The 26512-nt window shown below is 41.3% G+C and overlaps 2 protein-coding genes and 1 pseudogene across 2 annotated transcripts; all 3 read left to right on the top strand.

Annotated features, from left to right (window-relative positions):
• The first annotated feature begins 5613 nt into the window (after positions 1 to 5613).
• Positions 5614 to 6730, top strand: dph3 (diphthamide biosynthesis 3). Its single transcript, XM_031878576.1, has 3 exons — positions 5614 to 5788; positions 6259 to 6333; positions 6514 to 6730. The coding sequence occupies exons 1-3, from the start codon at positions 5681 to 5683 to the stop codon at positions 6583 to 6585; spliced, it is 255 nt and encodes an 84-aa protein (XP_031734436.1). The 5' UTR covers positions 5614 to 5680; the 3' UTR covers positions 6586 to 6730.
• Positions 6731 to 7931: 1201 nt separating this feature from the next.
• Positions 7932 to 9208, top strand: LOC116400651 (putative claudin-24). The gene has a single exon (XM_031878577.1). The coding sequence runs from the start codon at positions 8014 to 8016 to the stop codon at positions 8626 to 8628; it is 615 nt and encodes a 204-aa protein (XP_031734437.1). The 5' UTR covers positions 7932 to 8013; the 3' UTR covers positions 8629 to 9208.
• A 3245-nt stretch (positions 9209 to 12453) lies between these two features.
• On the top strand, positions 12454 to 16460 carry LOC116400642 (pancreatic secretory granule membrane major glycoprotein GP2-like; annotated as a pseudogene).
• The last annotated feature ends 10052 nt before the right edge of the window (positions 16461 to 26512 follow it).

Below are 26512 nucleotides of genomic sequence, written 5' to 3'. Positions count from 1 at the left end.
TTTACTGTGACACAGTAGTATTACAGTGTGGTATTAGTACTTTTACTTGAATAAAGAATCTGAATACCTCATCCATCACTAAGTACATAACTCTAGTAAAAGTACTTCGTTAGTTTCTGCTGCAACACGAACTAAGAGCCGAGAAATGAAATTCAGTTTGTTTCTGTTTTAACCGTTTAACGGAAGAAGTCCTGCACGAACACGTACACACACACACACACACACACACTGAAACATATTTCTGTTCACACACACACTCTCTAAAATAAACACAGCGCTGAACGCATGATTTAAGATCACAAGAGCTGCTGCTGTTGTGACATGATTACTGACTGATAACAGAGAGTGTGTGCGTGTGTGTGTGCGTGTGCGCTCACACTCAGGTGTTGTACAGTCTCTGGTGTTGTGGTAAAGTCTGTAGAAATGCTTCCTACACTTTGGGTTGAAGGAGAGAGGACCTGAGGACAGAGGAACACGTGTCAGAAATGCTGCTCTCTGATTGGACAGAAGGCTGTGATGTAGCATCTCATTAGCATCTGAATTTAAACTCATTAGCACCAAGTGGACGGCTAAGTTATTACAATCAAATAACACAGAACAATAAACCAAAATGAATGCGTCCAACGACGTTAAGATAGAATACGCTGAAAGAGGAACAGTGCCTCAGGTGCGCTCACCTGTCAGGTGTTTGATGAAGGCCTCCTTGTGTCGGGGGTCTCTGGGATGACCCTCTGAAACACACAGTACCAACATCAACAGTTACTTTCATCTTCTGGATCAAAAGCTGCAGAGTTCATCTCAATATTTCATCTGTGACGACGGTTTTCTGGACGTCTTGTGCGGTAAAAAAACAGCAGAAGAAGAAGAAGAGTGATGATGTCAACACGATGAAGAGTCTAATGGACCCGACTGTAAATGAGTTCAAGTGGAGTTCTTCTTCTGTGTTTGTTTCTCCTGTAAAAGTTATTAATATCTTTAGAAAGAGCTCCGGGTTCATTCACACGTGATGGAGGAAGTTTTCAGATACTTTTTAAAAAATACTCCTGCAATCAAGTAAAAGTACAAAAGTATTGGCATCAAAATAAACTTTAAAGTATCAACATTAAAGTACTCATGAGGCAGAAAACTGTTTTCTTCTACTTGTAATACTTTAAGTACATGTTCCAGGTACTTTAAGTCCTGCTTTAAAAATGTTACTGAAGTAAAAGTATCTGGAAAATGTACTTAAAGTATAAAAAGTAAAAGTGTTTTCTGCCTGATAAGTACCTGTGGTGGTATTCTGGTGCTAATTTTACTTGAAAGCAGGACGAGTATTTCTACACTGTAGTAGTACATTTACTAACTGATTGTGACTGAACGGTTTGATTAACAGAGATGTTAGAATCAGACGTGTAGTAGTAGTAGTAGTAATAGCAGTAGTAGTAGTAGCAGTAGTAGTACTAGTAGTAGTAGTAGTAGTACTAGTAGTAGTAGTAGTAGTAATAGCAGTAGTAGTAGTAGCAGTAGTAGTACTAGTAGTAGTAGTAGTAATAGCAGTATTAGTAGTAGTAGTACTCGTAGTACTGACCCAGTCCCTGCTGGGACCTGCTCTCTCTCTCCAGCCTCCTCACTCCGTCCCCGCTGGTCCTGGTCTCGGTTCTGGTCCTGGTCTCGGTCCTGGTCCTGGTCTCGGTCCTGGTCTTCACCTCCAGCCGGCTGCAGCGTCCCGCGACCAGCAGCAGCACGAGGACGAGCGACAGCAGCATCACTGCGGACCTGAGGGAGCGCGCGCTCATTGATTGATTGATTGAGTTTTTAAGTGGAATTAATTTGCTTTGCAGCTTCAGGAGTTCCTGTTTTTAAAATAAGAATGATTCTGTATTTTGTTGTCATTTCAGTCTGCTAATCATAAATATATTTACATATAGTTACATATATTTAAATGTCTCTCTCTTCGAAACATTTGATGTTTTTAACAGAAAGTATTTGTAAACAATGTAAAATAAAGCTTTGACACAGATCGATACTGCGTCTTGTACTGTTACTAGTACCACAGTACTACAGTAGTAATACTATAAGGTATAAATATAAAAAATACATTTCATGATTCCATCTGAAGTCAAAGTTATGAATATGAAATGTCTCTGACCTGTCGGGCTGCTGGATGTCTGCTCTTCTTTAAACAAGGAGTCTATCTGTCTGTATTGTTGTTATTGTTGTTATTAATATTATTATTATTGTTATTATTATTGTTATTATCCCGGGTTATTCTCGATCCGAGCCGCGTGTCGAGCGCCGGGGCCTCTCATCGTCAGACCGGCCGGTGGGGCGCGTGGAGCCGGAGAAGATCCTTCATCATCATCATCGTCATCAGTCGGTTCCTCCAGCAGCAGCTGTCAGAGACACTGAGACCTTGTCTCTCTGAGGACCAAAGACCAGACGCTTGTGTCCAATTAAAGGCGCGGGCATTCGGCACGAGACCCCCCCGCAGCTCCTCTCTATTGATCAGGCTGATCTGCACCACGCGCTCCTCTTCCTCCTCTTCCCTCTGTGGAAATAGTCTTATTCTCTCCACATGCGCAACTCCACCTGATTACGGAAATACAAGAGGAGGAGGAGGAGGAGGAGGAGGTTCCGAGGTTCCCCGTCGATGTTCTCAGAGTTCCACCTTTATTTGCTACTCTGCTCAGATAATCACTCAGCTGCTCTAGATGTTGATGTACATTTACATCCGTACATTGAGAGCAGTGATTTACCAGGAATGTCTGTGGGTGCACGGCCAGGTCGTAGGTCTGTGTATTTGTGTATATATATATAATATTTATTATATACTCGTGCTTGTGAGTGAGTACCAGTGTTTTAGAACCTGTATTTATTCAGGGTTTAAGGGGAGGAGTGGAGGCTGTTTATTCACGCAGGTCACTGGTATGCCGATAAAGTTTTCTCATGGCTATTAACTGCACTTTGTACATATCCAGGCCTGTACACCTCAGGACTGTGGCACTTACAACGTGCACTACTTTGGAACGCCTCCAAGAGCCCTCTGGAACCAACCCCCAAGAGCCCATTAAATGTCCTCAAGAACACTTTGAACCTTGTCTAACCTCTTCAGACTCGGATATCTCCTGAGTGACCTATGGACCGTCCTCCGAGAACCTCCCAAATGGATCCTGGAACCCACTTTAAAGGCCCCACAGAACCCAAAGACTCATACATATAATGTCTACATAGAGTTGGGGGGACCACCCAAGGATCTCTCAAATCTCCTTCAGCACCTCTGGAAACTATCTAAAGGACCTTTTCCCCCAACCTTTGTAACTTCCTTCAGCACCCCTAGAAGCTCTTTAAGAACCTCTCAAACTTTCTAAAAAGTTCTGAGGGCTATCACAAGAACCCCTGGAACCTCTTCCAAGGCACCTTGGACACTGCAGATCCCACAGGAACCTACTCTTGAACCATAGAGCTCAGTTGAGAATGTCTGGAACCTACTTCTGCACCTCTTCAAGAACCTTTGGACTTTCTCAAAGACCTCAGAAACCTACTGGAAAACTGGAACCTTCTCAAAGACCCCACTTCCAAGAACCTTGAAGAGTTTTCAACTTGAATGGATGGTTCTTGTGGATGGTCTAGAGGTACTGAGAGGAAGGGTCTAAATATTCTTTAGAGGGTCTAAAAAGGGTTCTTGAAGAGTTTTCAACTCTGAAACTCTCTCAAAGGCCCCCAGAAGAAAGCGTGACTCTGGAAACACCCATCAGATGTTCTGATACCTCATTAAATTGTCTTTAAAGACCACAGGAACCTGCAGACAAACCTGTACTTTCTGTCGTTTGATCATCTGGGACCAAAGAAAATGAAAAAGCACATTTGTTAAGACAATAAAAGCAGAAAGAAACATTTAATTTCAATGAGAGACGGAAGAAAAACTAACAAACTTAGTGAAAGCGTTCCGTTCTGCCACACACACAAACACACACACACACACACACACACACACACACACACACACTGAAAAGCCAACATCAACACCAGGTGTGTGCAGGTGTGACCTTTTATTTTTTTCATTCTCCTAAAATAATATTTCATAAAAGAACAAAAGGAGCAAAAACAAAAAGGTGTTTTTGGCCCAACAGACAATTTAAACCTCTAATGACTCAGATTAAACAGTCTGAACTGTTACAGCTTCAATAATAACAATAATAACGACTCTCTGGCTTCGTTTATTCTCTCGTCTGAACACCAGTCTTCTGTCTTGGTCCTGGTTCCAGACTCGACCCGGATCATTAATAACACGTCTCGTGTTTCTTCTTTCTGAACTTTGGAGGAAAAACGTCACAACAAAAATGACTTGATGTTCCGTTGTTCCTCCGGGACATACACTCTGCCGCATCGTCCCGACAATGCAGAGACTTGTCTTGACTGCTTAATCTGACCTCCGCACAAACAGCTCCGGGGGACCTCGAGGAACACACTGCTCCTTTGTTCTGCGGTACATCTTCAGCGAGGACAGTGTGACGACGGGTTTATGGGTCTTCGTCTGTGACGGATCTACTGAAAATTAATTTGAGCGGTCACCTAATGAGTGGGTGTCGGAAGTATGATGAAAAAACACTGGAATCTCCTTCACAGAGCTCCAAAATCTCCTTGAGAACCCTTCAAACCCTCTGAAGAACCCTGATGGACCCCTTGAACCTGATCAAGAACCTGTGAAACATCCAAACTTCAGAATGAATCGTTGTGAGAGAGAGATCCCAAAACCGCCTCAAAGACCCAAAAAACTACCACAACTTCCTCAAGTACTTCTGGATCTGGAACCTCCCAAAGAACATCTTCAACCTCATTCAAGTTGAAGTCTCTTCAAGAACCCTTTAGAACCTCCTCTCAGGTCCCCTAGAAAATCCACAAGAACCAACTTAAACCTTGTTCCAGTTAAATATCTCTTCAAGAACCCTTTAGACCTTCTAAAGAATATTTAAAACACCCTCTCAGGACCTGTGGAACATCCACAAGAACCATCTCAAACCTCATTCAAGTTGAAATCTCTTCAAGAACCCTTTAGAACCCCCTCTCAGGTCCTCTGGAAAATCGACAAGAACCACCTTAAACCTCAATCAAGTTAAAATCTCTTCAAGAACCCTTTAGATCTTTTAAAGAATATTTAGAACCCCCTATCAGGACCTCTGGAAAATCCACAAGAATCATCTTAAACCTCAATACATTTAATAAACCCTTCAAAAACCCTTTAGAACCTCTTCTCAGGTCCTCTGGAACATCCACAAGAACCTGGATCTGTTCAACTTCACCAAGGGCCCTTTGATTCTTCAGAAGAACCAGTAAAATAATCTCTGGACCCTCCTCAGAACCTTTAAACCTCTTCAAGAACTCCTGGTGAACCACCAACAACGTCTTAAACTTTGAGGATGAATAAATCTCATGAAGAAGCCTTTGAACCTCCTGAGAGGAGGCAGTGGACCCTCTGGAGAACCACCATTGGTCCACAGCACCACCCAGTGGTCGGGGGCACAAACTGCACCCTGATCGGCCAAGATATTCCTCAGACGTTACACTTCCGGTCCGGTAGGCGGCAGCAGTCCGCCATTAAACCCCACAGAAGAAGATCACGTACGTCATCACGTCGCGACGCCGTAACGGCTGTTGAGGCGACACACGAGAGAGGAGATTCTTTTCTCTGGTTTTAAATAAAATGTCGGTTTTTCACGACGAAGTAGAGATCGAGGACTTTGAGTATGACGAGGACACGGAGACGTATTACTTCCCGTGTCCCTGTGGGGACAAGTTCGCCATTACTAAAGTAAGAAGAGCTAACGGAAGGCTAACAGCTAGCTTTACTGAACGCCAGACTGCATTCATAAAATCACGTATTTTAACGTTTCTTCGGCTTCATTGACTTCTTTACGTGCATAGAACATACGTCATAGCTTCCACCAGTAAACAAAGTGTTGTGATTAAGTCGGCATTCATTTGATGATCATTTGTATTCATATATTACAACTGTTACGTGATGTTGGACCACAAAGTTGCCAGAAGACTTCAGGACAAGATGTCAAATTTAAGACTTTTTTTAATGGAGTTTGGTTCATGTTTTGTGAAACTTCTTCTGAAATAGCACATTATGTGTTTCAAAGTATTTGATTAAGAAGCCGGATGTATTATGTTCACGTGGAACAAGGATTTAACACAAAATGAGAAGTATTTTATCTTCTTTACGGTATTTTAGAAGATAGGAAGTTACAACTTCTATATCCGGTGTGTTTTTAAAAGGAGGACCTGGAGAACGGGGAGGTGGCGGCGACGTGTCCGAGCTGCTCGCTCATCGTTAAAGTGATCTACGATCAGGTCAGTGAACGCATTTCCACTCTTATTGACGTCTTATTGTGAAAACCCAAACCCACACAATTCAAATCAACAGTTACAGGAAGCCGTTAGTGTCATCCTTCAAAGTAAGAGTCACATATGGAAGGACAAGCACTCGACAGGAAGTCTTCACTGGAAATACAAGTTTGTTCTTTGTTTCAGGAGTTGTTTATGTCGGGAGAGATCGTGGAAACGTCGTCTACAGAAACCAAACTGGAGATGGTTCAGTCCTGACCCCCCCCCCCATCATCATAATCATCGACTGTTCCTTTAAATCCACTCTAGTGACGCAGCTCCTCTCACTTGTTTACACACACACACACCTAAACACACACACCTAAACATACACACCTACACACACACACCTAAACATACACACCTACACACACACACCTAAACATACACACCTACACACACACACCTAAACATACACACCTACACACACAAACTTTGTGTAAATGAACTCGCAGAGAATCCGTCGTGTCTGAAGAAGGTTTATTTTGAAGAGATGATGCGTTCCATTGCTGCTGGAAAACATTATTCTGTCCTTTAATATTCTGAAAATTGTAAATATGTTTCATATCAGAATATTAACTTAAGTTATTTTAACAGTAATAAAATGTTTATTACAAACAGTGTTGTATTTGTTTAAAGTTTTCATCGAACTGACTGAATTCATTCGTCTGTGATTTAATATTTATTATGTTCTGTAATGAGCCTGAATGTTTCATCAAGAAGAATAAAAAACACATTTCTACAAACATTAAATTGAATAAGTAATGAAGTACAATGCAGAATTAAAATGGTTTAGATATATTTAAAAAGGTTTTTAATGGTCAAGCTACAACAATAATAGTTCTGTTGGATGCATTATACTGGGACATACCTCTTGACCTTTGACCCTCTTGCTCAAACACCTGCAGTGCAAAGCATTGTGGGTCAGAACATCCTGGTATTTCTGGCACAGTTCGTATCTTCCAATATGTATTATGTCAAATGTAGTCAGCATTTAGTGTATATATATGTATATATATATATACATATATATACACATTATATATATGTATACACTATATTTATGTTTATCACTCATGTCATATGACAGAAAACATTCATCAACATCTGGAAATGAATCGTTGGGTTTAAGAGCAGCAGATGACCACAAACTGCTCCAGAGAGATGCTAAGCTAACCCAGCTAAGGCTACTCCGCTACCCAGCATGCACCTGGCTGTCTGATGTTTCTGTTGCAGGAAAAATAAGATGTATGAAAGCAGCGGGAGGGTCGGTGACTGAGACCATTCAATTTATTGGTATAACCCAAAAATCAAAAATCAATGTCTCCCTGCAGGGGGGGGTTCCCTAACACAAAGCAGGGAATGAGTGCGAGCGATGCCATAGACTTCAAACAAAGATGTGTGCATTGATAACATCCTGTGCGCAGGCGGCTCAATGATGCTGTTGTTTCCAGTGTCGGCCAATCACCTTCTCCCGTCTGACTGAGGGAGGAAGGGGGGTGGGGGCTGGGACACAACTCTCCTCTCAGACTGGTGAATGTTCACTCCTTCTGCTGGCAGCCCGATCAGGATATTCCCCGGAAAGAATAATGGCCCGGCAAGGAAAGGACTGGGACCCACACGAGACCCTGACACCCTGAGACCATCATGGACCCAAGCATTCAAGCTCTGGAGCTGTCGGGGGTCTTGGTCTGTGGGGGGGCCTGGCTCTGCTCGCTTGCCACCACCCTGATGTCCACCTGGCTCACCCTCTCCACCGACCTGCTCCCCACAGAGACCTACGAGCTGGGCCTTTGGGAGACCTGCGTGGTTCAGGACCTCGGGGCGCTGGAGTGCCGGCCCTACGACGGCCTCCTCGGTCTGCCGCCGGACATCAAGCTGGCCCGGATCCTCATGTGCGTGACGCTGGCTGCCGGGCTGCTCGGACTCCTGCTGGCTGTCCCCGGCGTGGACCTGGTGAACCTCTGCCACGACCCGCCGGAGGACCGCCGGCTCAAGTGGGCCTTGAAGGCGGCGGGCGGGACGCTGTGTCTGGCGGCCGGGATCCTGGGGCTCGTCCCGGTCTCGTACGTCGCCCACCTCGCAGTCCTGCGGTTCTTCGACGAGTCGGTGCCGGAGGTGGTGCCGCGCTGGGAGTTCGGGGACGCTCTGTTCTGCGGCTGGACGGCGGGAGTTCTTCACCTGGCGGCGGGAACGCTGCTGCTGACTTCCTGTTTGTGTCTGCAGACGGAAAACTGGGACCTGCGCCCATCCTCCCCCTAGTGAGGGGGAGGATGGGCGCAATGATTAACAAAGAGTTTCAGACAATTTCAATCTTAAATGTGAGTTGAAGCTGGAAGATGAAAGATCAGGTTTTATAAACAGCAGAGTGAACTAGATTTAGAATACAATGTCTAGAGATGCAGATCGACTATTGTTCTCTTATTTAACCCTAAATAAGGAGTTTGTTTCTGTTCCAGAATAATTGAAGATAAAGTTTTGTGGGTTTGAACAAACAACAAACCTTTAAAGTTTAACATCTGATAAATAGATTTCCTCTCAATCAGTCAGATCTCCAGGTTGTTCACTCGAGGAAGTCGTGCTGCTAGTTTCTGTTAACTAATAAACTAAACACACGTCTGTCTCCTTTTATGTAATCGTTATTGTAGAAATATCATTTCTGTTATCAGATTTAATTTAATGCTTAATTATCTACATTGTTTTCACTCAGTCATCTAATGACAAGTTTAATTTGGAGTAAAATAAAATATAAAATCATTTCTCCTTCAATCAGAAAGAAACGTTTTGATTCTGAATGTCGTCAGCAGATGAATGTGAACAAAGAAACAATAAAAACAACTGTCACGTGAAGTCTTTTTGTTTATTGTTTGTTCATAAAGCTGCTGTTTGTTTTGTCCGATGTTCAGGTTATTCATTCTTATTATTTCTGTCTGGTTCATTCGGAGTTTGACGGATGTTTCACACAAACATCTTTCCGGCTCCGTCCCGACCAATGAGAGACGCCTTTGTTCTGGTTTCACAACGCGCTCGTTATCTCCCGTAATCAGCAGCTGGATCCACATCAGTCGACCACGGAGACGCATCACGTGACTTCCACAGAGACGCCACGGAGACTCAATCACAGAGGAACTAAACCAACAATGAAATGAAGACTTTGCTCCTTTTCTAGAACTAAAGAATATTGTAAAGAACAAACATCTGCTTTGCAGAGAAGCATGTGGACGGTAGTGACATTTAAGTCTCATTCTCATGTCTGTCCATGAAGAAGAGATGCAGCCTGCACATGTGGAGGATGAAGATTGATCAAGTTATATTTGTAAAAATAATATTAAAATTCAAAAGGGGGGTTGTTTGTTTTCAACATTGGTAGGGACACATATTAAGGGGGGGGGGGGGGGGGGCAAACAAATGATTTTCTTGATTCTGGTGGATTCTGGTGAATAATCCACCACAGCATTAAATCCAATAACTGTTGCAGAGAATGAGACACAGCCACTAACATTTGATTAGCTTGTAGTTCTTGACGTCATGGACGTAACTGGAGACCGAATGAATTATTGATATCGTTTGAGAAACAAGTGATGAAATAAACCAGGAAATCCACAAGTTCTCAAATGAATCTAAATCTACAAACATGCTTTTCTTTAAAACAGATGTGCAGTTTGGGTGTCAGGGTCTCAGCCGTCATGAAGAATCACCCTGGAAGGAGTTCCCTCTTCCTGACTCACTGCCCTTTGTAAGAATTTGCAAACCTTTTATACAGTCCGACATCAGAGGAGCCAGACACCAGTAGAAAGAGAACCTGTTTGACAGAGTGAGAGAAGAACACCGGTACAATCACATTATCTTCGGGATCATTGTGAGTGATATTTGTAATTCACTCTTTTCTCTGATCCCCTGAGGCAGAAACGTTTGCATAAGAAAAGGATCTCTGGTGCACCTGAAGCCCTCAGGATATAAAGCTGCTCCCTCAGAGAGAATCTGGTCAAAGCGGATTTCTGAAAACCTTGATGGACACGTGAGGACAGACTTAAGAGTCACGATCACACAGACACAGCTGAGGTGATGTGATGGAAGACGAGTTTGAATCTTTAAGAACAGATGAATTAAGATCCACTTCTTTAAGCTGAACACATGTTATTGATGTTATGTACTACACCTCAGTTACCTCTGAGATGTAGTACAGTATAAAGTACAACATGTACCTCTGAGGTGTAGTACAGTATAAAGTATAATATGTAGCTCTGAGATGTAGTACAGTATAAATTACTATATGTACGTCTGAGATGTAGTACAGTATAAAGTACAATATGTACCTCTGAGATGTAGTACAGTATGAAGTACTATATGTACCTCTGAGATGTAGTACAGTATAAAGTACAATATGTACCTCTGAGATGTAGTACAGTACCTTGTGTGTAGCATTGTAATCCACAGCGCCATCTGGTGGAAAATACTGTAAACTCACCAACAAGACCTGAACTCCTTCTTATTCATTGTGCACTACTTGACTCTCTTGTTGTATGATCCTTAAACGTCATGTGTGTCACTACAGCGGACAGCTGTTCAGAAGCTCTTTCATATATGGTCATGGGTTCTGATGGCAGAGTTGTGCATCATGCAACACAAATTTGTCAAAACCAAGATGGCCGACAGAAGGCCAGGAACGATGAGTATATGCTGTCAATCTTTCTATAGCGGTGCTAAATATGATGTACAGGGACCTATTGTTTTATACACACACAAATCAAATGATCAAGTTCTTTATTAATGAAATATTTTTATCAGGGAGCCGCAACAGAGAGGCTGAAGAGCCGCATGCGGCTCCTGAGCCGCAGGTTGCCGACCCCTGGCTTATACCATGAGACACTATTAGTTTAACTAATAGAAGTTCACTTAAGCTTCACTTCAGGAAGCAACACGATTTTGGAAAAATTAAGGAAAACTTCAAAATTTGATATCAATCAATGAAATCTTGCTACGGCGTTCTCGTCATTGTGCACAGGGACCTATTATTTTATACACACACAAATCAAATGATCAGGTTTGTATTAATGAAATATTTATCAGATTAACTAAATAACTAAACTACTAAACAGAGAATTAATAAATATATGATCAGATAAACTAAATGAATGGAATTAATAATGGATACATGATACAGGAAAATGATAGATCAAGTTTTAAAAATAATTAAAAATGATTATAAAGAGTTATGAACACAACACTCTGCTTTGCTCGTACAGTGTGGAAGGAATCTGTGGCGTTTAAAATGCACACATTATATAACTGCACCTGAAACGCCCTCAGGACCAACAGCAGCTCAGTGTCGAGGAGGATTGATTGATATGTGAACGTGGACAGAACGTTCCGCGCCTTCTGAGAGTCGGAGGCTGTCTCCACCATTCAAGCCGTGATCGGAGTGAAGAGACTTCTTTGATTATTTCTGGCAAACATCACATGACCTGTGACCGGCCGCTCAGTTCCATATTTCCAGCTTTTGTGCAGGGCACATTTAAACGAGCGCTGCCACAGCCGTAGGATGGTTTTACGACGGCACACAGCGGCACAGACACAACATGGCCAATCCGTGACTAGTAGAGTCCAACAACAAAGACCCACTTGGGTTCAGATCAGGCAGGCCGTTACTCCAAATCACCCTGCTCTGGGTTTCTCCATCCAACATGAGTGATGATTTATGGGAGGAACAACCTGGAGCATCATGAGCAGGGCTGGTTAGAAGTAATGATCTTTATTAATTATGGGTGGGCAGGTGCTGCTTTTAGACTTTGACCCCCCGCCCCAGATTCAACCTGCCAGTCTGGGAGGTGAAAGGTTGACTTCTGGTCATGTGATGCTGAGGTCACCACTGCTCTCACTGTCCCACTGAAATGTCCTAAAGTTGAACAAAACCATAAGAAACGTAGATTTCAGGTTCTACACAGTCACTCAGTCATAAAGTTTGAACTTTTATTTGTGTTTAACCTTTTTCTAGAATGTGACTGCAACGGTCGGTAACTCAACTGTGGATTCATGGTCATTTACTAACAGTCAAATAACCAGCGGAGTTTTCAAGGAGTTAAGCTCATGCAGAGTCTCAGGTAGGCAGATTATGCAGTTCCCAAAGAAAAGGGACTGGGACTCTTCAGGGATCTTCTAAAAAATGTGATATCTTAAAATTGCTGTTATTTCCATCTCTTAAAGTTGATATCAAACTAATTTCATGAACCTCCTTTCACCTCCCAGATGTCCCTTTTGCAATCGGTTCAAGTATCTTCAAAATCCCAGAAAACTGCTCCATTACAGTCTGTAGTCCGTCTGCAGTCCTCACTAATGTCAGTTCATGTGGACCCTTGGAGGTTTGCCTCAGCAACAACACGTAAATATGTTCCCTTTATATTTGTGATAACGTCTGAATAAATGTTTCACTGACTGATTTAAATGAAGTGTACTACGTGGACTGAAAGAGACTTGAAACCTCTGAATACTTTCTGGATGAGATCAAGATCAAAGCTGCAGAGATATCCTGGCTCTCCCCGAGTAGTCACACTTCAAAGTCCCTGGATCCTACATTTCCCACAATGCAACCCTGTAAACATTATTCCATACACATCGATATTTATTATTTTAGACTTATTCATTATCTCAGAGTTATTAGAGTTGTTCTCGTAGTGTTTTCACAGGTGGAGTGGTACTCCCCTTTAATAAACTGATCTTTATGAGTTATTGGTGGAGTACTCTTTTAATTTGATGTCACAATTTATATTCCTCAAATGTATAAGAAACTTCATCTTCAAAGGATGAAACATCTTTGTGTCTTTGGATTCTGCCTTTAGAGATGAAAAGACAGTTAAATGGTCTCTTTCCATCTCATCAGGTGTTATAAACCCACCGTGGTGTGCACTGTGACTGGGTCCACTGTCATCGATTTCCACAGCAGAGTCCACTCTGTCCAGGATCGCTGTGACTACGCTCTGATGAAGCCTCAAGGAAGCTCTGGTTTTGAGCTCGATGCAGGTTTCCGTGAGCGTCGCCGTAAAGACGTGTCATTTTTGGACCACTTGATAATCAGTCAGGTGTAACAATGTATCTGGAACAAGGCGGAAGAGTTCGGGTGAGCTGCCACAATCCATCTAAAAACAATGTTCATGGGGTCCTTTGATCAATCTGATGATCATTACAAGCCAGGAGTTACTTTGTGTTGATGTGTTCAGAGACACTTTCTGTAGATGTGGTGGTTGAAGTATGAAGCAGCATCAAATAGAAATACTCCAGTAAAGCTTTGTAGAATGAATTCAGTATTTGTGTACAGTTGTTACTCCTCCAATGAAAAGGTGGCATACAAAGTAATCAGTGTTTTATCTCAGGATCTATTTGATCATATTTACTGATATGGAACCAGGATCAGGACCAGTGTTTCCTTCACGTTTCCTATCTGCTGTGATGTAGGTCGGAGACCAAACACTGAATCTCAACACCACGACTCAGCTGCTTCACGGTGTGGAGCTCTCCAAGGACCAGACTGGAGTTACTGCCAAGATACCTTCCTCCAACATGACAGTCTTTTTTGATGGCAACACCGCCCATGTGTCAGGTACAGAACCCTAGATCCTATCTGGACTGAGTTTCAGAATGAAAGCTGTGTTTATTGGGGTCAAAGTTCATTGATTTGTCTCCAATTGTCTCCTGACATCAAACAGGACCAATGCAAGCTGTAGAGGGTTTGTGTGGAAACCCCACTAATCAGAGCCAGACCACCACCCTGAATGATGAGAAGAACATTGAGGATGGGTACGACTTAGTCTTAACTTAATGCACTGACTGATATTAATACATTTGTTATTCATGTCCAGTCGGTTTCTAATGTAATGTGCTGTTTGTCGCCCCCTAGCTGCGACATTCAGCACAACGACATCGTCGACGGTACGATCAACTGCAACCGGTCCGCTGAACAGTAAGAAGTGACCCATCTAAACACTAAACACTCCCTTCACCCTTCAAACAGCACCGAGTCATCTGCATATAGATTTATATGTGCCACGACACTGTCATGTGACCAGGGATGGTTGTGGAAGGTAAACACTCATAACACTCATTCTTCCTCTCTGCACGGTTCCATCAGCTGTGATCTCCTGAGGCAGCCACCCTTCACTGCTTGTCACAACCACACCGACCCAGAGCCCTACGTAGCTGCCTGCAAAGACACTTTGTGCAAATACCCGGCGGTGGACGGTCTCAACTGCCAGTTTATGGAGACCTACGCCAAGTCCTGCACCTGCTGATACATCTGAAACATGCCAACTGATTCTGGAAGAGGCCTGTTTGTGCTTTGGTCACTGAAGCAGAAAAACATATTTGATAGTGTTTGATTAAAGACTGGACATGTCTCTGCCTCCATGATGGATCAAATCAAACTAGCTCTTAGTTATTGAACACCTCTACTACAAATCAATCCTTATTGAAGTGTTTATATTTTACGTGATTGTGCTGTTGGGTGTCCAGGTGAGCCGACAGTCTGCACGGAGAACTCTGCCAACATTAGTCTGGCTGGATGTCTGCTGCAGGACAAAGGCATCGACTACTCCGTCCTTCACCTCAATGACCCCAACTGCAAAGGCCACATGGACAACCAGACCCACATGGTGACATTCAGCTTCGACAGCAGCAACACCTGTGGGACCGAGGTTTCGGTGGGTTCCCTCCTCTAGTTTGTTGCTCTCAACAAGAGTAAACAGCTGAACAAGTTTTCTGTCTGATTGATGTAAGAGGAGAGACAATGCCTTGTGTTTCTGTCTCAATCCAGATGAACAACATCCAAATCCTCTCCAAGAACACCATCATGATGAGGAACAGCTCAGAGAACGGAGTCATCACCCGCAAAGACCAAATACAGATCGACTTCTCCTGCCTCTACACGAAGCCAGACATCAAGAGTATGTTCTTCAGGATCAAAGACAGGTGTGTGGAGGGCGGCTGAGCTTCACCTGCTTGTTGATGTGCAGCTTGTTGTAGTTTGACACAGCTGAAGTGTGTGTGTGTGTGTGTGTGTGTGTGTGTGTGTGTGCTCTGCAGCTCTGTGGTGCTGCAGATTGTATCTGGAGTTTGGAACTACACTGATGATGAGCGCCTACACCGACGCCGGCCGCATTAACCTTGTCGGGCCGAGCACTGACATCCAGCTGAACCAGAAGGTCTGGGTGGAGCTGAAGACGGAGGGGCTGGACGACAACATGGTGGCCATAGTGACCGACTCCTGCTGGGCAACCAACCAGCCATCCCCCAATGGCAGTCTGCGATACGACCTCGTCAGTGAAGGGTGAGAAAGAACTCTTTGTCTGCGGCTGTAAGAATCAGCTGCTGATGAACTCATCGTGTCTGTTTCCCTGTTTCTGAGCAGATGCCCGAACCCAGCTGACCAGACGGTGAAGGTGGAGGGAAACGGACTGGGAACCTCCAACTTCTTCTCTTTCAACATGTTCGAGTTCTCTGGGCAAAACCCTGAAGTCTACCTGCACTGCAAACTGGAGCTGTGCGCAAAACAGAACAAAGTCTGTGCTCCGGTAAGCAGGAGAGGAGAAAATGCTGCTTTACCAATTAGTCATTCTGCTGTATGGTTCCTTTCATGGTTTTATGCATCTATTGGAGTCTAATCTAAGGATTATCACTGATGCATTAATATGTGAGCAGCTTTGTTATAGTTGGCTGAGGTGGAGCTGCGTTCTTTATAAAGTGTTGCACAGTTTAACCTGCTCAGAATATAAATAGAAAGAATATTTCAACCACCTTTTAACTTTGATCATCTGTTCAAAAGATGATTCAGAAATGTTTCTTTGTCTTGAAAGAAGGAATTCTGCAGGTTTAAGAACAGAATGTATACTTTTAATAATATAATTAAAGGGATACTGTAATATTTTTTGCCACAAAAAGCTGAAGTGTTGACCTCCATAAAGCCGACACTGTCTGCAGTCTAACCCCTGACCATCCTCCGTGTCTTACAGACCTGCGGCATAGTCAGTAAAAGGAAGCGCAGATCTTCCAGGTCTAACCGTACTGATGGAAACCCAGCCCTTATCACTATGGCCTGGAGTAATTAAAGACAGCTCCCCTTTGGACCTATGACATGGTACGTATGAAGCTCATCTGGTTTTAATTAACATTGATAGCCATCAACACAACAATGAATTTAGTCTCATAGTCTGCAGGCTGCTACGGGGTTCTTGACATGGTGTACAGTGACCGTCATGTTTCATACACACAAACCACATGATCTAGTACTTTATGAATTAAATGTTATTTAATCATCAACTAAACTCCTCAACAGTCAAATGATATAAGTTAGTCCTGGGGGTGGCGCTAGAGGAAAGCTCAAAGGATTCGTCCTCTCAGGAGCAGGAATGTGATCAGGAAGGTTAATGGATGTCTGACTCTTAGATATTTGGTATTTAACCTCCATAAGAGACAAAGTATAAATCATGACTCATCAGTTTTTTCTGCTTGTCTTCTCAGCTGATTCCTGACCTAAGCTTCGTCCAACAAGGAACCTGAAATCTCACTGCTTCTGAACAAATGTTTGAAGTTATCGCTGCTGTGAAACAATGCTGGCAGATATAATCTTCATTTGATCACCTGAGATGACGGCATTTATTCATTCTTCAGAAATCCAATGATTCTTGCAAATTATTATGAGATTTAGAAATTTAACATAATCTTTAGTGAAATAAATGATAGAACAATAGAGTCAAGAAACTAATCAAAGATGGGTTTAAGGGTTTTATTGACTGTGTGCACTACTTCTTGGTACTTTAAAATATATATCATCACTTCTTTAACATTATGTTAATTGCCTTCTTTAAATGTACACAGCCTGAATGATAACTAGTGGATGCAGAAACACAATCTGTGTTTTAGTGACATGAAATGAAAAGAAGGAAAGTTTGGAGAACAAGTGGAAGGAACATACTGTTGTGAATGTGAACATAACTAAGAGATCGAAGTTACTACGAATGAAATGAGTTTCACTTCTAACTGTGACTGTAATTACACGAAGACATGCTGTTGTACTATTATTATGTTATTACTATGAGCAAAAGAAAACCCCAAAAAATATAATAAAGGGAGTGGGAAAACCAACATGAGTATCATTCATTTATTCATCTTTTTTTCTTGAACCTCTGGGCCTCTAAATCCAGAGTTATTAATGTAAATATTTAAATGTAAGCAGCCAATAACATCCAGCTGATTAGAACTGTGTAGATGGAACCAGTCAGCCATTTTGTGCATTAGACAACCAACATGTCATTGTGATGTGAAGTAACTAGTTCTTAACCTGTGGGGGCGCTGGTAAGTTACTTTTGAACTGTAATAGTAAGGCAGAATACGCATTCAGTAAATAGTCAAGTTCTTTTCCTTTCACTGTTAGTTCATACTGCAGCTGCCCTTACAAAGTACGTACTGTCGCATGCAGTATGCATTCTATTGGGATAAATCTCTGCTACTGAGGAATGACGTCAACGTGGAAGTGCCACAAACTGCAGTTTCTGCAGAGGGCCACATGAGAAAACTGGCTCCAGAAGCGAGTTAATCCCCATAGACTTCTTATAATACAGTAGAAATAAACATGTTTACAGCCTGGTACAACAAATGGTTTTGGTCTTGTTGGAGTTTCATTTGTCAAAATAAATAAGCACGAACAAATATAGTCAATGTTTCAGCACACATCTTTAAAATCAGTATCAGAACTAGTGTTAATATAGTATATTTTATTTGATTTAACATATAACCTGTTTGACTCAATGTATAACTTGGAAATAATTAAAGTTAAAGCAAAAAAACGAATATAATAAGTGTTGGAGCAACAGTTTAGACTTCATTGGCTGGCCCAGCCTGAGCTCCTGTTTTCCAACATTAATTGGCGAGCCAGCCAGGAGACTCTGAAGGACACCCAAGGACCTGAGTCTGGGTGGATCAACCTTCATCTCAGAACATCAATGACCACAAAGATTCAGAGCTAAGCAGAGCCTTTATTTCTGCTGATGTGTCCGAGTGTGGGACTCCGCCCAGGTGAGGTGTATCAGAATGTCTTTAGTCTAAAGAACCTAGCTAAAATTATTAAGAGAACAAAAGTGCATGAGAAATGTTGAAATCTGAATAATATCACTAAAACTAATGTCACAAAAATGTTACTCGTGTTGTGTTCTTTGGAGGAATAATTTGGTTAATAAAAAAGCCTCTATGCAAGATAAGCTTTAAGAAAGATAACTGATGAATGTACAGTGTGCTTATGAGAATAGTGTGGATATATTTGCTCGCGGTGAAGACAGATCATACATTAAAATAGTGGTGTATCTCGTTAAAAATTGTGTCGTTGCCAATATTTGTGAGCTCATTATAAATGTTGGAGAGAAAACTGTGAAAAAGTGTTAATGTAACAAGAACAAAACTAATACAGGAGTCCAAGTAGATGTCTGATTCATTTGAAATTAGTTGCAAAAGTCAGGTGGCGCAACTGCAAGGAATGTCACTATATGATATTTTATTTAAAGCTTTAGGATTATTCCGTACATTTTTGAATCGTTTAATAGTTTTACGTTAAAGGCAGCGTTGGTAATGATGAGAAACTAGCAATAGTAAACTCGATTTGAATAGTTATCCAACCAAAAACGGCTCAGTGTTGCTAACTCTTCTCCAGTGAAACTAGCTAGCAGCACTCATGTATTTTACGGTATTGTTGATTGTATTGTGCTGAACAACTGACAATACATTGAGCCAGTAAATAGTAACAACCTGCTTTGGGACTACAGAGAACAATCAGCTCTCTCACTAAGTCAGGCACATTTACATTGAGGTGGAAACTGAAATGTTGACTAAGTCAGTGGTGGGCCGTCAGGACCAGCTAAGCCTTCTCTGCTGGTCCAAACAGAATCTATTTTATAATTTAATATTTTTTCTTAAATACACTACATGTATTATAATTTATAAAAATATGTTTCCCATTATCTTATTTTCTCATTGCACAGCTCTGCTTCCAGTGCAGCTTGTTTTAAGTAGAGCTTTTATCCAATCAGATTTCACCTCTGTGTCTCTAGGTAAGAACAGAGGCAGAGGCCTGCAGACTCACAAGTGAATCCATGTGCAGTTTAAGTGAATGGGGACGATATTGTTGATTGTCAGTGTTCAACCAATCAGATCTTTAGTTTGACATGTTGGGCGTATTCTTTGACATGTCAGAGCCTGCTAGCTGGTCTACAAGTACGTCAGCATTAACGTGCGCGGTGATTGGTCAGTGGGCTGGCGTGACTGTTGTGAAGCTGAAGCAGCTAGCAGAAGTTAGTAGTCGTAGTAAGAGTTCAAGTTGAAAGATATGTCAGAAGTTATGACATTGACATGACATTTTTAGCGTTTTGCTTGGTGTAGCTTTGTTTTTTTAACACTCAATGGCTGAAGGAGGAGGAACGGATTTGGGAGTTACTGACAACGCCTTCTGCATTTTCCAAATGCACTAGTATTATTCAAACGTATTGTTCGGTTCGTAAGCCTCGTACCGAACGCTTTAATACGAATACTTGTATTGTTACACCCCTAGAAACGAATGATAACCGTAGCTGTGGCGCCATCATGAGGTTATTAGGAGGTGGTTCAAATGTAGTAGGACAGCACTGAAGGCCCAGCTATAAAGTGCACAGCCCGCCACTGGATTAATGTGCACTTTCCCTGGTAAATAAATAAATTAAACAACACGATGACGATGGCCATACTTCTATGTTCTATTTCTAGATTCTATATTATGACCGTTTATTGTGTCAACACGGATGTGTACAGTTAAGTGTTCTTTTTCCATTCATGATTATTTCTTTGCATAGACATCATACAATAAACATGATTTTGTGTGTGTGACTACATTTAATGGAGGATATTCTGCACCTAAATTAATGGTAAAATAAAATATTCCTATAAGTATAGTATACTGTACTATAGTACTTTAAGTGTTTTAGGATACAAAACAAGACGTAATAGTCCGCACAGTTGAGCCTGATATAGCAGTTAAGATAGTGACAAAGCAAATATGTGATATAATGACAACGCACCAGGGGGCAGTGTGACGCTGCGTTTTACAGGTTTACACCGTTTAAGGATTCAACACAACTAAATATTAGTATTAGTACAATTATTATCTTTCTGTGACTGCTGTAAGACTACAAGTAATATTGTTGTGGTTATTGATTATCATTATTCTTACTATTCATTGGGATGCTGCAACACTACAATGTGAGTAATAAAGTCTGATTAAACCACACTCACACACACACACAGGGTGTAGTTTGTGGCTGCTTCCACCAGAGGGCGATGTCGACTTCTTGTTTTGTGCAGAGAAACATTCAAACCATGGAAGGAGGCAGAGGGTGAGAAGTAGTTTTTATTGTTACACTTTCTTGGGTAATTAAAACTATAATGTAGATATCACTTCTATCAGATCAATAAAAGCTCATCTTCTGTTAATGTTTTGAACATATCACGTCGCTTGTTGGAGGGTAAACAACGAGCACCGTTAGGTTAAAGGGTTAAAGGTTAAAGGTTAAAGACGTTACCTGGATAGAAAATGTAAAAATCTATAAACCCAGTTCCACAAATCACACACATGCACTTCCTGTCCGAGCTACTAATGAGCATGCGTGTGATCGTCATTGTTAAAAATGACAGCCAGAGGGGCCGAGGTGTGTGTGTGTGTGTGTGTGTGTGTAACGAGGCGCCATGCCGAGCCGTTGACCCACTTCCCAAATTAAGTCTCCCGTTGTGCATATAAGTAACATTAGATATCGTTTTATTTTCTTCTATCGTGTGCAGCGTGCTAACTTTTATTTTCGAGATTTAGAAAATGTCATTTTGATATAAAAGAGAAAGGTGTTTATGTGAATACAGCTCCTCTCTGCTCCAGGTGGGCTCACTGAGCCGAGTAAACTCCCGGCACCTTTTTCTGCTCCTCGTTAATCGAATCATTCGCCTTCTCAAGAAAGACAGAAGCCCCCCGAGCAGGAAGACGCTCCAGTGGTGGTCCCAACGGGATGGACCGCAAACACACACACACAAATATATAAATATATATCTATATATACACAGTGTAGATATTTAGATATATCTCCAAACAAAGCGAAGGTCATTAACAAACACACAGTTCACATCTTCTCAGCTTTTAGTATTTATGTACGATTGTATGGAAACAGACAGCAGAATCCTGCATCTCTGCCAGTTAGCGTAGCTTAGCATAAAGACTGGAAACAGGAGGAAACGTAGTAATGAATTGCATTTTGTATTTGTTAATGTAAAAGTACTAAAAATGAAAACACTCTAGTGAAGTAGCTCAACATATAATGAGTAGATACGTTCATCATGACGAGGAGACGGTGTGAAGAACTAACCCCCTTTGAAATGTGCATTCATATTTTGATTATACGTTCACTCCCCGACGTGATCGGCCCCTCAGCTCTCGTTTCTACAGTCATTGTCTCGCGGGCCTCGGAGGAATCTCCCACTCTTTCACCGTCACTTGAACACAACACGGCTCTGAGCTGATGAATATCCACAAACACGCAGCTACAGAAGCACAAACCGAGTCCAGGCTGATGAGTGATCGTCGTGGCCTTGAGTTCAGGGACGTGTTCCTCCCGCTGCATTAGAACCAGGAAGTCATTTCTGAAACTACATTTCCCACAATGCACCAGTACTCTGAATGATCTCGGGCCAGCTCCTCTCTGCAATGTTCGTGGACGTTGAATCGAACATCGCTGGGTTACTTTGATACTGAAGAGAACTTTTAAACTATGAGCGTCTTGCTGTGAAGAAGATATTTCTATGATTTCTCAGCAGACGTCTGGATGTGATCGGAGTTATTTCAGACTGAGGTGAATGTTATAATAACCATGAGTTTAGGCCTCATAACATCATTTTAGACATCATATATAAACAGAAGCAGCTTCCACAGCTGGAGAGGCGTTGGGTCTGTGCTGGTATTTGGGCTTTGACAGCTATGTGAGGATGACCTGGGCTTCTGGTTTTTGGGAGGTCATAAACCCGGTCTGTGATTAACCCCCCCTTAGTCCCCCCCCCACTGAAGCCGTGACCTTTGCCGACCGGGACGCCAATCATCCGGCGCTTGGCGGCTGTAATTGAGGAGGAACAGCTGCATGTTAACGGCAGCTTCACCTGTTTGAGTCCAAACTGCTCCGCTGGATCTCAAAACCTCTTTTTTCTTCTAGATGCTGCAGAAAACCGGCCGCGAGAGTCTTTCAGATGAAACTTCCTTGATCTGAATTTCAACGTGGACCCCCGGTGGACCCCCCAGAGGGGGGGCAGCATTAGCACATTTACTGGGACAATAAACCCCAGCTGACAATAATCAGGATTCAGTGTTTTCCATTAAAAAGACCTCATTTACAAACCGTTTCTATTTAGTGTCGCTTCCTCTTCATCGTCTGCTGTACGACGCCACATTCAGTGGGAATATTATTTAATATTAGCATCACATTCCTGACATTATGAATATTAAACACCAGCAATGGTTTCGAGAGACGAGGCAATAAAAGTCAGTTTTCGGCCATTCTCACACAACTCAAACCTGAATTTCTGTCTCTGTGAAAAGTTTGACAGCTTATTTTTGGATACAGGTTGTGAAACGCCCCCGAATCCCCAAAACGTAACACAATACACTCGACATCGTAGCTTCTGTTAGCTAGCTAGCTAGCTCAGGCTCATGAGAATGACTGTCTTTGTCAATGGAGTCTGGTGTCTGAAGAGAGCAGCGATAACAGCTCCCCATCAGAAAGTATACTAAATATACCAGATATGTATTCTTCTAGCTCCATCGACTATAATAACAATAATAAGTTAGTACTGTGCCTTTAAGGACGAGTCACACGGGATACATTAGAAACTCTTAAAGCGACATCACATACGTACACAATGTCACAGTTGTTCTGGATTTTAATTTACAGCAAATTAAAAAGCGGTTATTGGGATCAATAACACTGATGTGCGGCCCAGATGTGGAGCCGTGGAGGAGTTTGTTAAATATCCACATCTGTCCCATTAATCACTGACAAGATGACGCTAAAGAGTCGTCAAAGTAATTAGCGAATGATTAGCAAATGATCTGGAATTGCTCAAAAATCTGACTTATTAGCATAACATTAATTGCTTTGTTTCATAAAGGCCAGCTGGCTAATTGTTCTCTGTTCCCCCGAAACGCTAATTGATCCCGACTGGAGGTGTGTGTGTGTGTGTGTGTGTGTGTGTGTGTGTGTGTGTGTGAGAGAGAGTGACTACTTGCATCTAAATACCACAACCTGCTGCTAAAAGAACCAAACTGTACTTAAAATCTGGCATTTGTTTGCCCGTTTTTACTTTAATTAACTATTTGTGTGTAATACAATAGTTTTATTTTATTTGTTGTTATTCATATTTTGTCTGTACTGTTTGAAATGTAAAAACAATCGATGCAGAAGAACCAGAATTATCTTTTTTTTTGTTGCCAAACATCCGTCTTTCATGTCAAAACCTGGCAACTACATTACCCACAATGCACCTCAACTTGCAGACAGTTAAGCAGGAGATTGGCGTGTATTATGAACCCCATTACTCCTGAAAAGTACTACAATACACAAGTAAAAGTACATGAAACGTGAACAAACAGCCGTGTTTGGGTTTTTACATCCTCCCCGTCACCGCCGACCTTGACCCCGCCCACCCTCATCTCGCGGACCAATCACCTCGCCGACCTTGCCGAACGGTGGCCATTCCGTGGCCCCGCCCCCCTGTCACTCATCAGCCGACACCCGCGTCGTGGCTTTGACCTCTGACCCCTGAACGTGTCGCTCTCATCTGGATGAAATGTTCTCGTGACGTCCTGTAAGTTCAGTAAGTGTGTAAACTTTGACTGTCAATAAGACATCTTCCCTTCATTATTAAGAACAAAATGATGAGACGTCTTCATGGTGACGTCTTTGATTATTGATTATAAAATGATTCAACGAAGAAGATCCTTATACATTTACATTCTCACCACTTTGTAGCTCGTTGTCTGAATGTTCATTCTTTTCTTCCACTTCATCTTATTTAAGTGTTTTAAACATCGGGGGTTAAACAGAGAGCAGTGTTCTCTCATGTGTGACTTCATGTAACACGAACATGTACATGAATTACAAATGAATTATTAATTATAAATCACACATTAGAAACGAGGTAAAGAAACCTTCTAATATCAGCAGGAGGTAGAATCTAAGTGGAAACCTTTTTAAAACAGCTAGATTAAACAGTATCAATAACAACAACATACATATATATATATATGATATATATATATATATATATACATACACATACATATACATACACATATATATACACACACATACACATATATACATACATACACATATATACATACACATATATATACACACACATACACATATATACACACATACATATATATACATACACATATATATACACACACATACACATATATACATACATACACATATATACATACATACACATATATACACACATACATATATATACATACACATATATATACACACACATACACATATATACACACATACACATATATACATACATACACATATATACACACATACATATATATACATACACATACATATACATACACATATATACATATACATACACATATATACATATACATACACATATATACATACACATATACATACATATATATACATACACATATATACATATACATACACATATATACATATACATACATATATATACATACACATATATACATACACATATACATACACATATATATACATACACATATACACATACACATATACATACATATATACATACACATATACATATACATATACACATATATATACACATAAACATACATACACATATATACACATAAACATACACATATATATACATACACATACATACACATATATACACATATATACACATACACATACACACACATATATACACATACATATATACACACACATATATATACAGTATATACACATACATATATACACATACATATACATACACATACACATACATACATACACATACATATATACACACACATATATATACAGTATATACACATACATATATAYACATACATATATACACACACATACACACACCCACACACACATACACATATATATATACACACATACACATATATATATATACACACACACATATATATATATATACACACATACACATATATACACACACATACACATATATATATACACACACATACACCTATATATACACACACATACACATATATATATACACACACATACACATATATATACACACACGCACATATATATACACACACATACACATATATATATACATACACATATACACATACACACATACACATACATATATACACATACACATATATATATACACATACACACATATATACACATACACACATACACATACATATATACACATACACATATATATATATACACATACACACATATATACACATACACATATATACACATACACATACATATACATACATATACACACATACATACACATATATATACACACACACACACACACATATACACACACACACATATATACATACACACACACACACACACACACCTGTACACACACACACACACACACACACATATACACACACACACACATATATATATATATATATATACTATAACAGACTGTATAAAGGTACACGAGTGTCTCGTCTCCACAGCCAGACCACGAGGCGCCGAATGATGAATTATGTTTCACGGTTTTTCACGTGGCGAGCAGGAATTCATGTCCAGCTTTAATAGCGCTCGTTTTCTGCCTTGTTCAGTCCATTAGCAGCGAGCGGCAAGCTCTCCCCCCAGAGTGGCGGGCCCCGCCACTAATTACGGCGAGAGGGATGATCGGCGAGGGCTCATTACCGGCGGTGCGAGCCGGAGCATACTGTCTCTCTCCCGGTTAATGATGTTGGATCCACAGCGCTCGGCGCTCCATCAAACGCCGGCAGGTTAACGCGGCGTCAGTCTGACTTCATCTT

Source organism: Anarrhichthys ocellatus, unplaced genomic scaffold (genome assembly GCF_004355925.1).
Source record: "Anarrhichthys ocellatus isolate YVR2014 unplaced genomic scaffold, GSC_Weel_1.0 scaffold187, whole genome shotgun sequence".
NCBI lineage: Eukaryota > Metazoa > Chordata > Actinopteri > Perciformes > Anarhichadidae > Anarrhichthys > Anarrhichthys ocellatus.
Note: the sequence above shows the minus strand (reverse complement) of the source record. Positions and strands in the feature narration are given on the sequence as shown.